Source organism: Fopius arisanus, unplaced genomic scaffold (genome assembly GCF_000806365.1).
Source record: "Fopius arisanus strain USDA-PBARC FA_bdor unplaced genomic scaffold, ASM80636v1 scaffold00003, whole genome shotgun sequence".
Taxonomy (NCBI): domain Eukaryota; kingdom Metazoa; phylum Arthropoda; class Insecta; order Hymenoptera; family Braconidae; genus Fopius; species Fopius arisanus.
The window spans coordinates 694,030-707,559 of record NW_011887742.1 but is presented as its reverse complement, the minus strand read 5'-3'; the positions used below and the strand labels follow the sequence as shown (position 1 = coordinate 707,559).

At 36.1% G+C, this 13,530-nt stretch overlaps 2 protein-coding genes across 4 annotated transcripts in view; one reads left to right on the top strand and one right to left on the bottom strand.

Moving 5' to 3' along the window:
* Positions 1 to 3,623, top strand: part of PH4alphaEFB (prolyl 4-hydroxylase subunit alpha-1) — a 97,353-nt gene extending 93,730 nt beyond the window's left edge. For all 3 annotated transcript variants that reach the window (XM_011308535.1, XM_011308544.1, XM_011308554.1), the window contains 5 exons: positions 247 to 510; positions 1,161 to 1,385; positions 1,484 to 1,549; positions 1,956 to 2,121; positions 2,663 to 3,623. In XM_011308535.1, coding sequence (XP_011306837.1) covers positions 247 to 510; positions 1,161 to 1,385; positions 1,484 to 1,549; positions 1,956 to 2,121; positions 2,663 to 2,757 — 816 coding nt within the window. In that variant the 3' untranslated portion in view covers positions 2,758 to 3,623. The remainder of the gene's footprint in view (positions 1 to 246; positions 511 to 1,160; positions 1,386 to 1,483; positions 1,550 to 1,955; positions 2,122 to 2,662) is intronic.
* A 3,485-nt stretch (positions 3,624 to 7,108) lies between these two features.
* On the bottom strand, positions 7,109 to 12,098 carry jdp (DnaJ domain-containing protein). The gene is made up of 4 exons (XM_011308508.1): positions 11,466 to 12,098; positions 10,522 to 10,623; positions 10,316 to 10,432; positions 7,109 to 9,979 (listed from the first exon to the last, which is right to left on the bottom strand). The coding sequence occupies exons 1-4, from the start codon at positions 11,547 to 11,549 to the stop codon at positions 9,758 to 9,760; spliced, it is 525 nt and encodes a 174-aa protein (XP_011306810.1). The 5' UTR covers positions 11,550 to 12,098; the 3' UTR covers positions 7,109 to 9,757.
* Between the last annotated feature and the right edge of the window lie 1,432 nt (positions 12,099 to 13,530).

Sequence of the window (13,530 nt, the reverse complement as noted above, 5' to 3'; positions counted from 1 at the left end):
CTTTCCCGATTTCATTCTTCAGGAGTAATTTTGTTAGTAATTTTTACGAGATGATTATTTTTTAACGAAATTTTTATGTTTATTCTTCATTTTGAATAGTTGAAAAATATTTTTGAGCACTGGCGCGAAACCGTGAACTGTCTGAGTGTGGGGGAAAATTCGTAGAACAATTAACAAAGTGGGTAATAAAAAACGGTTTTTGTAAAAAGCAGCACACATTCATTATTGATAATTGAATTTGTACAGTTTACTATTGTGGAAAAGAAAATGAAAGCCCTGGAGGATATGACAGAGCGTGAGAGGTACGAGATGTTGTGCCGAGAGGAGGTACCTCTTTCCCCCCAGATACAAAAACAATTAAAGTGTCGATATACCGATCGTGGAATTCCATTCCTGAAGATTGCACCATTCAAAGAGGAAGAGGCCTACCTCGATCCTCGTATCGTCATCTACCACGACGTTATTTACGACGATGAGATCGAAACCATCAAGCGAATGGCTCAACCAAGAGTGGGTACACTATAATTATTAAACAAATAAACTGACAATATTACGATTTCTTAGTCATCGCCATTTTACATATATTTTCCATACATTTCCTCCCCCAGAATTATTTCAAAAACTGATTGCGCAATTTTTTCACTTTTCATTTTCATTTTGTCGATTTGTACAAAAGAACTAATTTTTCTGTCAAAAGCTACAAATCCATTTCATGCGAATTTTTCACTGGCAAAAATCTCACGTTCTTTCACCTAAAAATGGAAAAGTCAAAAAATAATTAGTAACTGTGTATAGGAAAAATTGACCGATAGCAAGTTATTTTCTTTTGTGTACCAACCCGGCCGAAATAGGAATAAAACGAAATTTATTTTATATACAATCAGAATACATGCCATGTGTTTTCACTGGCGAAGGTCCAGGGGATATAGCTCCCTGAGGGTAGAATCAAATGTGAAAAAACTTTATGTGACAGAATAAACCAATTTTCAATGAATCAATATTGAAAGTAATATAAAAAATTTCAATAATTGAAAAGAACTAGTGGAGTTCATCTCCTCATCAAGATAAATCGTGGTGTCAAAGAAATCGTTATTTTATCACGCAAAATGATAATTAGTGGTTGAAGACTAATTAAACCCGTGAAATTGATATTATCCTAGTTCAAACGTGCTACAGTGCAGAATTACAAGACCGGCGAACTGGAAATAGCCAACTATCGAATAAGTAAAAGTGCTTGGCTGCAGGAGTACGAACACAAGCACGTGCAAGCAGTGAGTAGAAGGGTGGAGCATATGACCAGTATGACTGTGGACACAGCCGAGGACCTTCAGGTGGTCAATTATGGCATCGGAGGTCATTACGAGCCCCACTTTGACTTTGCCAGGGTGAGCAATTTCTTGAATTATCGATTGCCACCTACCAATCATGGCTTCATCAAATTACTTATTTCATTCCCTGTTTTTTCTTCACGTTTTCTTCACAGAGGGAGGAGACTAATGCATTTAAGAGCCTAGGCACTGGTAATCGTATTGCCACGGTTCTCTATTACGTGAGTATCAATTTTGATATTAAACCGTTAAATTGTTATTCTGCTCTAGGAAATTCTCGAGTTATTCTTCATTAAGGCTTGGTTTTATAATCTTTCCAACGTTCGCCCAATTTTTTTTCCATTTTTTTTTTATTCAATTCATATTTAAAATTTAAAATTATGACTTTAAAGCGAATAAAGGGAAGGACAATGGACAGATTGAAGAGGTGAATGTATAGTAATAATTCACATGGAACTAATTATCTCGCAGACTTTTCGCTGACAAAACAATCTTAACGACTCGGCTGTTAATGTTCAGATTATGCAATTATTCATTGTAGTTACAGAAAAATAACAGAGCTGTTTATATTTTGAGCAATTCAGTGTATATGTGCGTAATATTTTAATATTCACTTTTTAATTCCAGATGAGTGACGTCGAGCAAGGGGGTGGAACAGTTTTCACATCAATAAACATATCACTATGGCCGAAAAAGGGAGCTGCTGCGTTCTGGTATAATTTGAAACCCAATGGCGAGGGTGATTACAGGAGCAGACATGCAGCATGTCCAGTACTCACTGGATCCAAATGGGGTAAACAGATGTCCTCAATTATTCCCATATCATAGTCTAAAAAAATTTAATAGTTGATGACGCAATAAACTGCTCTTTCTCTTCTCAGACATATTAATCCATCGATTTGAATGGATGGAGTGGATTATAAAACGGGAAAAAGAAATTGTGATGAATAAAATACAGTAGACTCCCGTTATAGTCACGTGCATGGAACTGTAGAGCAATCGAAATCGGAGAATTCGATTGCAACTAGCCCTATCATGCGCTCGGTTCGATCGTAAACTTAATTTTTTTCATAGCAAATTCGATTCGGAGAGAAATTTATTTTTCGGCTTTATTTTCCTCGGAATTCGATTCCTCGCCGGACGAAACAATGGATTGTTTACATCTTGGAGCCCGGAGGTAGTATTGTGGTGATAAAACGAGAGCGACTGTAACGGGATTCTACTATATCGATAATTCTCATGATAAGAGAAAAGTGGAAATTCTTTGAGCATGTGCTGTGTAAAAAAATCCCGTGTGATTTCTTCTGTTATTAAGAATGGAATTATGATTTCAGTGGCGAACAAGTGGCTGCATGAGCGTGGACAAGAATTCTTAAGGCCTTGCACCCTAGAAAATCAACCCCCCGACGTCGACCTCGGTAGATACTGAGATATCGAATCAATCGCATTGCCAGTTCTCAGAAGATGTGCGATTATCGAGGATTACCAATACAGGGCTGAAAAAAGTAACGAACTGGAGTGAATCATTAAAACAAAGTCATTGAAGGTTTATAACTTCTTTTACCACTGAGGAATGCGTGCTCCTGGCTCATATTGTAATAGTATATCGTCGAAATATCGACCTCGTTCATGTCACATTTTCCAAGTTAATTCACCAGTTAAATATGACTCTATTTGAAGAGGTGAATTCGTGACAGGAGTTTTGACTCAACTCAATGAGGGAAAATATCATTTTGTACTATAAAATATTATTGTAATGATTCTTATTAGAAATTTTCGACGACGAGTGATGGGCTTCGATAATTGTTAAGATTTGAATGAATAAATCATCATATTGTGATCAATATAAACGTAATACGAAGTGAGAGATGGAAAACCACGAATAGATCAAGTACTTCATATAGCTAGAAATAAAACAATTAAATACTGAATTTCGTAGCAATTAATGTACCGATTCATAGGCGAAAGCTTATTTTTATCAATGATTTTAATCACTTTCATTCCTTTTTTTAATCAAGATAATTCTCTGAGTATTAAAAAAATCTGATTTCCATGTGACCCGTTTTGCAATTCTCTCAGAAGGGTGATCAAAGATTTTGGGTTAAAGGGAATTGGATATCACTCGAACTCTCCGCCGTGGAAATATTTCACTCCACTTTCCCTTTTATGGTTGGATAAATAACATTAACTGAACTTAATTACACGAGAATTGTCTATAGCTTCCCAAAGATGTACTAAGTGACTACAGAATCTTTTTACAATTTTATTTGTGAAAATTAAATGATCTTGAAATAATTTTTTGTTGTTTTTAATTTAATTGAGCTTGTCCAATTTATTTGATTGAATTCTTCATGAATGAGTCTTTCTAATCGTGGAGATCGACGGATGGATTCGTTTGTTCAAAATTCGCCGGAAATTTGTAAAATGTCAATTCAATTATTTTATTAAAATTAGTAAACATTAGGCAAATGCAGGTGAATATATTCTCAAATTTGAAAATTCATTCATTCATTTATTTAAAAATTATGGTAATTTTCTATCGAACATTTAAGTTTGGCATTCAAAGTTCTTTCGACTTTCGAATGCAATTTCGAAATTATACTTTTGTGTTCCCGTCAAGTACAATTTATAATAACTAATGAGTAAAGATTTCCAATAAGTGACAGGTCCACAGGAATGGTCAGGCATTTCATAACTGAAAATAAACAATTCAACGATAAATTCAATGAAAACTGCATTTCAATTTCTGTACTCCATGAAAGTGAATAAAAATCGTGAAAATTTTAACAATCTCGAAATAGTAATCTAGTGATAACTATATAGAATTCATCTCGTCTCGTCTCCCTGTTGCTCAAACATCCGTAATTTGTGTTCTGTAGAATTTGCAATGAGACGTGAGTGCGGATGCAATGAAAAAATCTTGACGGATCTTCTTTATGACAGATGAAATTTCCACCTAGAATGCGCAGTGTTTGAGATTAATTGATATTTAGCAATATTTTGCGTATTTTGCGTTATTGAGCCTTTAGAAGAATTTTCCAGGTAGAATCGAATATCAAAAATAAACAATTATGTATAGAAGTTCATTTAGATATCACTGAATATTCATAAACTTTTCCATTTTTTATCATACACAATGTGATTATTCAATTTAATCATTTTTCACAATATTGTGTACTATACGATAAAATTGGAGCTATCGGGTTTTACCACTTCAATATTGAGTTAATTCTCGAGTACAACATGACTAAGAACAGTTGCTAAACTGCAGTACATCAGTCTCATGTGTTGCCATTGATCCACATTGACCGAACATGCATTACGTTTGTAGCTAATACATGACCACACCTGCTTGGAAGCCTCTCTGCTGAAGACCACCTTCCATTGATCGTTCCTTTACGAATATTCGGGTACCGATCCTTCCTGGTAGCATACGATGGCGAGCACTAATGCTTACATGAAAGCGACTGCATAATGAGGAGCGGTCAAAGGTATATGGTGTGCATGGTTTCTCCCCTACCTTACAATTTCAATGCATAATATTCCACATATGACTGAAAAAATTACCTGTTATGGTATCCACTGGAGAATGATTTTTCGAGTTGAAAGATTTTTCGAGGTGAACAATATTGCAATCTCAAACGTCCATGGCAACCAGCTGAAGCTTGAATCTCCAAGATTTATCGAATCAGTTCATTAGGAAGAACTGAAAGCATTCAGTTATGTTTCCTCTTGTTTGTTAAAAAAATAAAACACGGAATCAGCGCTTTTCCTAATTATCTAATGCAAGCAAAGGAAAATCGTTGAAGAATCGCCTGGCTGCTGGGGCTTACGTGCAGCTACGAAAAACTCGACTAAAAGGTGACGGACTCGGTTATAGGTCAAGCCTGTACTGGGTACCTTGAGAGTGTTATTGAGCGATGTCGACGAATACTCTGACAACCTATCTTTCAGGGTGACTCCACCCTCGAGTCGCCTCCCACTCACGCCGTAAAATCTTGTTTTATACAGAGATTATCGAGAGCCTGGGGTGAAGATACGATGAAATGTCAGGAAAAAGCGGATCTTCATCAGATCATAATCTCTTGGTTAGACTTATGGACTTAAGCTTTTAGAACGTTATTTGTATCTCGCAAGCACAGGCACCGACGGAAAAAAGGAACTTGTAAATTTTTTAGTTTTTTTTTATTTTCAGAATATTCACACCAAAAGCTATTGAGTAATATGTATTTTTTTTAATATTTCATTTATACATTTTTTTTATTATATTTTTTTTAATATTCCATTTTATGCATTTTTTTTTCATTATTTTTGCCGAGTAAATCGATTTAGGATGAGTAATTGTTTTCTCAGTCTATTCTTTACAGGTAGCAAAACACAGAATATTAGTAAATTATTTTTTAGAATAAATTATCCTGGGATAATTATGCAAGTCCAAAAATTTAATGCTGATCTTCATATAATTCCATCAGAATTATTGACCCAAGAAACTCATATGCAGCAACTCCACGGGAATTCACCAGCGAAACTATGAAACCTCATAAAGTTGGTTTTAAAGTTTTTGTAAAATATTGATTCATCTAAAAAATGTATATATATATTTTACGAGGAAACATGAAACGAACTTTTTCGTCGGCACTTCGATGGACTACAAAAAAGTCCCTGATCATTTCCGCTTTAAATTGGGAATTTTCGATCTAAATTGATAAAAAAAAACAAGAACAATCTAAATGCCATAAATTTTCAACTACAAATACTGTCCAGAGGCAACGAGATGAACTCCCATCGCGAATATATTCACAAACAAGCCCCAACCCAAGCGCAAAACAATGGCTCGCCCCAATTCCCAATCAGCAAGCAACAGGCTGGTCACCAGAAACGTTCGCAGGTTATCGCTGAATTTCGGAATGGATCTCCTACACTTGCCATTAACCCTTCCTACCCTATTCTATCGATTTCAACTCCCATCCACCCCCCAATCCAACCCCGCCCCCTCCTCCCCGCAAAATCAATATCCCACTGGCAAAAAAATACAATTAAATCAGTTGAATGCACCCGCGTTATTAATAGCGCACTTGAAAAATTGGCACAGAAGGATAAAATCTTCACACACTTCACATCATATTTTTATTTTTTTATTTAAACACATTCATTGTTCAATGTTGGATACATGTGGTTGGGGGTGTTGGAAGATGCAGAGGGATACGTTAGATCGCGCCAATTATATTGCACATGAATAATTTAACTCGAGCGAGATTATCTGAACCAAGAGTTACGTGGGTGAAACACAGGATAATTATCCCCTGAATTTTTTTAATGGTCTATTTATTTCGGGAATTTATCGCTCCTCGAGCCCCCGAGAAAGGCGAATATTACCCCAAAAGCCATTCATTCCACGAGAAAATATCCTGGAGACGAATGACATTTTCATATTACGAAAAATATAATTTTCAACACCAGATCATCAGATTTGGAGAACACCCCTTCCTCAGTCCACTCAATTCCTCTAAATGGTTTATATGAGATAAGCTTCAACATCTAATCACGGAATATGCCACAGATCCAAGCTACCCTCACCCAGTTCGTTAAATATATGCATTGTACATTGTTTATTTATTTTTTTATCATTTTCATCCTGACGTTTTCCTACAAAAATACATTTATAGAGACAGGAGGCATATTACACTTCAGGATCGTCATTCAATGAAGAGAATTCCCCGGACAAAAGTCGCATTGAGTAATTAAACTCAGTAAGAAATGAGTTGAGTGGATTGGATTAATTTTTTTTTTACTTGAAAGTTCATTTGTGATATGAGCTGAATCCCATGGGAAATTAATTGAATTCATCGAGCTGTAATAATGCGCTTGAGGATTTTTATTCTGTCTCCTTTATTCTCGGGTATTCATGAAATTCTCTTCACACAGGGATATGTTATATTCACTATTCAATGAGAGTTGAAGCATTTCCATGGAAATACCCTTTTGGACGATTCAATCTCGAGGTAAAATCGACACTGGCAATCTGACTTCAGCTATCCCGACTTAAATTGTTTCATTTCCTTGGGATATGGGTTTATATCAGGAAGACCAGTGCAATTGACAGTTTGCTATCATCAATGTTCCAGTTAATGTCTCTGGTTTTGTCACTCGAGTATTTTAAAATAAATATTGACACTAAATTCGCCAAATACTCAGAACTGTTCGTAATTTCGTAGATTGTATATTTTTTAAATTATCATTTTGTAATTATAAAAAATGCTGCAAATTAATCACTTGGTAATTGACTCAATGCACTTTCTGGGTTCTCAGAAAAAATGCGAAACATTACAGAAATAATTGCAACATTGACGATAGCATTACACTTAGAAAAATTTGTTACATAAATTTGTTTGATTTTCATTCATTTCCCAATGTAAATAAATAAAAAAAAACAGTGCTATTAAAAGTTCTAGAGCAATGATATTTATCAATGAAACTGAAAAAACGTGCAACCCTGAAAAATCAATTATTTAGAGCATCACGAGAGTAACGATAATAATTAATATGATGAAAATTGAACGACTAAATACTTCTCCCAAGTAGGTACAGCAGAATCCCATTATAGTCGCATCGGTCACGAATTTAATTCCGAGCAGAATACAGTCGAAAAATAAATCATTTATATCGTATTCGAATTTATTATGCAAAAGTTCATTTTACGATTAAAGCGAGTCACCACGTGATAGGGGTACACTGAAAATAGTACATTTCGTAACGAGTGCGAAAAGAAAATTTTTCTCTCAGTGCAATTCATTTCCCCACAGCCATGGACGCGACTATAACAGGAATCTATTGTATATGAAAGGGACAATTTTTTTCAGTGTTAGTGATCATGGGAACGCGTGCCAAAATAGCCGAGGAAAATGATAAAATGGGTGAATCCAAAGGGAAATGTTTTTTTCATTTCTTTTAAAGCCAGCATTTTCTTTTATTGGCGCTTTTACCGCTTGGCATCACTTCCTGGGGGTAGACAATTGTCTTTGTTTGTGTACATATCATCCGTGTACATGTAAATGTCTCCATTCAGGTGGGATGTGCATGGAACCCCTCAACCGGCGAGGAGTTTCTATCGACAAAGTTTCACAGTGGGAAAAGAGGTATTACCAGGTGGCCCCGAATGGAATACGACAATAGGATGCGTTTCAATACGACGTATATGGGGGGAGATATATTGAATATTTTCATGGGGTAAGTAGGCTGTCTCCGGACACCCAGGAGACCAGGTCATACCTAAGAAATCCGCTCGTTATTTCGAGTTGGAAGAATCTCTTTAATTGGGAGTCAAATCCCCCTCAAGAGTCTACACTATTAAACAATTTCTTTTAGAATTCCAATGGAACAACCCTCGATATTCAAATTGGAATTTTTCTTACTCATAATTTTATTAAAAAATGAGAAATTATGAAATTATGTCCGAGTCTGTCTGACGGAAGGAAGAGAAAATCGTAAAGAATTCTGGTGATTATTATTTTTTATTCCCAAGTTATTGGAAGTCAGATCGAATTTAATGTTCGATTTTCATGACGATAATTAAAACTCAGGTTTTACTCGGAATATTAATTAATTAAATTAATTAATAAAGGTGATTCTCTAGGATTCGAAAATATTGACAACCGAATGGAAATGGAAAGAACGTGATATTTTTCAAACAATTCCACAAAAAATTCTAAAAGCCACTCCGGACGATTGAATACTAAAAATTGCAAGAGCAGAACTCAACCGGAAAGATTAAAACCGATCACCAATGGTTATCATTGACAAACGAAAAGAAAGGATCTCAAAACCAAAAAGGGTAGGTCCCCGGGTTTTTAAAAGATTCACTAGCGAATGGAAACAGAACGAAACCACCGGATGAATATTGAAAAAGCTGAGAGGCCGTAGCCATTGGGATTGGATTATAGCCTCAGGACATTTTCTCCTCCTTCGAGTCAACCATCTCGAAGAGACGGTATTTTCCTCAACCGAGGAGAAAAAAAAATAATGGGGCCACATGCACGATAACAAGACACCCCTGGAAAAATATTCAATGTAGCCCTCCATGCGCTCTTCCTAGAGATTACGCCTGCTTCACTCGATTTACAGATAAATATCGTGATATATTCATATAACTTTCTTTAAACTTTTTAATAATACAACGAGTACACACCGTCCTACTAACTCTGTTAAACCCCAGCTTAAACATCACGTTAATCTCCTTAATTCGACATCCAAGAAAGTGATTATGTATTTTTCCATCTTCTCGGGGTAATGCATCAATGAAATGAATTTCCTCATATATCGAATTGCTTCTATCCCGTCACGAGCGGTCATTTACGTGGGCTTTGAATTTTTCGAGGAAAATAGAGGGGACCAACTCGCCTGATTGTGAATCAAACCGTCAAATGCGTCTTTTAGATCTCGTAGTTGCGAAATTTGTTGACAACCTCGCTGGACGCCTGCGAATCCCAATTGACATCACGACGTGCACCATAATGGATGTTGGCACCACCTTCTGAGGCACGTCGGTGTGCATTCGCCGATGGCTGTCCTCTCACGTGACCTGGAGATCCACCTGGACCACTTGCATCTGGTAGCATCCTGTCCTTGGTCTTTGGGGTGCTCCAGTGCATCGACTGTTAACAAATTATCATTTTTTTCTCAACTCAGTGCAATTCGCGGAGAGTCAAGTCAAGTAAGTATTTTTAGTTACTCGGCGAAAGTAATTTTTTCATTTCTCAGATTTCGATCGATTCTGGCGAATCGATCCCTTCATTTTTTATAATCACTCCTTTCGATCTTTTTGCAACGAAGTATGGACTTTTTACATTTTTTTTTCTAAAGCTATGTGAATTTTCAAGAAAAAAAATAATGGGAAAATGGTGGGAAATTTCAATAGAAGGCACACTTCGATAGTAATGCCCTGCTTATTGATATGTATTGATATGTATTGATATGTATTGAATAGTAACCTGATGTACATGCTCATTCATGCTGACCCACTGCTTGTAACTTATAGCAACCCCACTGCGTCGCCATTTATCGTAGTTACTCCTCTTCTCCGGGTCACAGAGTATCTCCTTAGCGTTCTGTGATTAAAATAAACCCAGTCATAAAGATCAATTCCCTGAAATTAACGACTATCCCCGAGCCTCGTCATTACATAAAAACTCATTACCTTGAGCTGCTGAAATTTGGCCTCTGCCTCCTTGTTACCCTCGTTCTTGTCCGGATGGTACTGGAGCGCCAACGTTTTGTACTCAGCCGTTATTTGCTCAACCTTGAGGACAATCCAATCGCATTAATAGCAATTAACGCTCGTTACTTGAAATCCGCAAAGGCACTGTTTGAAAATTACTCTTTCACTTTGAAAATTTCAAAATTTTCAGTGACAAACATTTCAATTTTTAACAACGATCCATTTACAATATTCATCTCCGAGTTCCGCCCAAAAAGCTGGTGATGTCTTGGATTTTCAAAGACCTTTGCATTTACCGAGACATGAACGAAAATTATTAAAAATCGGCACAATGTCATTATTTTTCGTAATCCTTGATTTTCGAATTTTTTCGAAATTCAATAAAATTTTGATGTATCAATTATCAGTGTCCATGAAGAACGCAATTTTCGATTTCATCTTAAATTGAATTTATTAGAGAAAAAAGGATTTAGAACGAATAGAAAATAAAATCCTGAGATATTTCTCAAAACTTTACTCATTAACTAAATTAATTTATAACTCCATGCTTCCTCGCTGTTGACTAATAGTTACGAGGTAAAGAATTCAAATGTAACCGCCTTTCTCAAAACGACCCGTATCCATAAAATTCCTTTTCAATTATAATTACCACTGAATGAAAAATAGAAACAATGACAATTAAATTATTGGAACAAATAATCATAAAATTTGAGAAACGTTAGAATACGATCAGCAGATCCTTGCCCCGAATTCCCTTGAAAATTCAAGAGATGGAAAACCACTGACATACCCATGCAATAATTCGTGTAAATTACAAAAGTACCCAACAGCGAGGCCTTGGGACTTGTGTTGACGTCAAAAATCGTCATATCAAAACGAAATAAAAAAACGAAATAAAAAAACGAAAAAAAACAGCTACTCACACTGGAGGACTCGTCGCACCCCAGGAGGGCATAAAAGTCCTCATCGCCGCTCCGCTTATAGTTAATAGCATCCTCAACACTCATTTTAGTTGTAAACCTCGAGATAAAAAAATATCAAGAGCAGTAATTTGTAAATTGAACTGCAATTGAGTACTGGTATTTTTGTATTGACCACTTGTTGGCTCCTCCAAGTTGAAAATTGTCAAAATTATTTCAGTTAATTACGTTGATAATCACGATTGTTTTTCACCTGTTGCCGGAGCGCACGTATAAGTCGGTAGTGTTGACGGGAATGATGACAAAAAGCCGCTCCGAGGCCCGGAAAGTCCCTATTCCCCGGGAAATCCGTGGTCCCGCGCTCGCGCACTCCTGGTCAGTCGTTAAATCCTGTAGTTGCGCAGTACCAAGTCTTCATACACATTCACTACGTCATGAGAGTAATGAAGGGGAGGCTGCGATGGTTTTTTTCCACTATTGTCTTGGAGATTTTCACCGAATATTTTACTTCTGGTATGTGGAGATTACTGATGACACGTGACTTTCACTTGCGGTCGTGGAGACCTTGGGACCTGGAGAACTCGGTCACTTGTTATCGTCGGGATACTTTTTAGAAATAATAAAACATACTGTAGATGGGAGAGTGGAGCGGGAGGACCTGGTGGGGGAGAATTGTGGAATCGACGGGCAATTGGCCGTGGAAGGTCGATGCAACCGACGGTCGCAGGCTATTGAAACGGTAATTGGAATGCTCTCGTGTTCCATTCGGTGGGGCAATTTTCCGGGGATTCTTCGGGTATCTAAGGTCAGGAGGGTCAGGGGATCAGGAGCCGCAGGGCTTTTTCCAAAGTAGGGCTCAATGGTTTCGGGTAATTTTTAAATACCGCGGGTCCTGATGCGACATCTCCCGGTGATGGCCATCACTGTAGCATTTGGCGGGGAGTCGATAAATTATCGATTTTTTTTTTGATAATCCAGGGTGGGGTGATTTTATTGGTCAGTCCAATGTAGAAGGGCTGGGGAGGTTCTTGAAGGATAGAATTGAAGGAATTTTTTTATGGAAAATTGTGAAGAACACGTTTTTTTATTTTCAGGGAAAGTCAATTAATTTTCTTCGTTTTTTTTTAGTGATTATTGCCAGTAATATTACCGGTAATTATAATAAAAGAAGGTAATATTTCATGTTTTGAGAATATTTGGATTTTCGAAACTCAAAAAATGTTTTATTTGAATTTTTTTCATTCATTTAAAAAATCTTGTTGAATACAATGATTAAAAAATAAATAAAAAATAAAAACAGTTATTCATGTTTTTTCAAAAATAATATTTTACGCGTATTAAATAAATAATTCACCGAAATCAAACAGAAAAATTTCTTATTTTAATTTTAAATAATTCTAAATGGATGAATTTTTATTGAGTTGGAGGAAAAACGTGATTCCATTTGGTTTCATTAATTTGTATTTGTATTGTATTGATGAGATGATTAGGGTTGTCCTTGAGCGGATTAATTGTTGGCTGGGACTGCGGGTTAATTAGCATTCAATAGTATTGAGGACAGGGACTTCTCCCTTTTGTATTGGGGTGGACGGTTTCACGATCGATTCAATCCCTTTTTGCCCCAGGGAAGAATAGAATCAATTAATTCAATGATTTCACTGAGAAATGAGATCGCTCCAGAAAATCTCTACTCCGAAACCTCTCGATTTAACGACCTATTTCATTAAAATAATTGAGCTGTCACTAAATTCAAGCAAAAAATCCTTAAAAAAATCAAGCGAGTCATATTAATAGTTTAATTCATAACAAAACGAATTTATTTCAAGAAGGTAAGATTGTTAGTACAATCGAGGGACTCTGTCTCATGGAATTCAGGATTAAATTTTAAAAAATTACTTAATGCGCGACTCTTGAAGAAATTTTTTCAATTTTTTCCTAGGGGAGAAAAAATCATGTTATTTTTTAGTTTCATTGATCTTTCAATTTTTAAATTTTTTTCACAAGGAATGTATTTTCATATGATATTTTTCTTTGTGGATTTTTGAAAAATCAGCAGAAAATGACATTC

Excerpts from the sequence above, each read along its gene's own strand:
- jdp (XM_011308508.1), bottom strand. The coding sequence starts at position 11,549 with ATGAGTGTTGAGGATGCTATTAACTATAAGCGGAGCGGCGATGAGGAC. Across the intron at positions 10,624-11,465 it reads GGTGCGACGAGTCCTCCAGT|GTTGAGCAAATAACGGCTGA; the intron begins GTGAGTAGCTGT and ends ATTGTCCTCAAG. Across the intron at positions 9,980-10,315 it reads TGAATGAGCATGTACATCAG|TCGATGCACTGGAGCACCCC; the intron begins GTTACTATTCAA and ends ATTTGTTAACAG.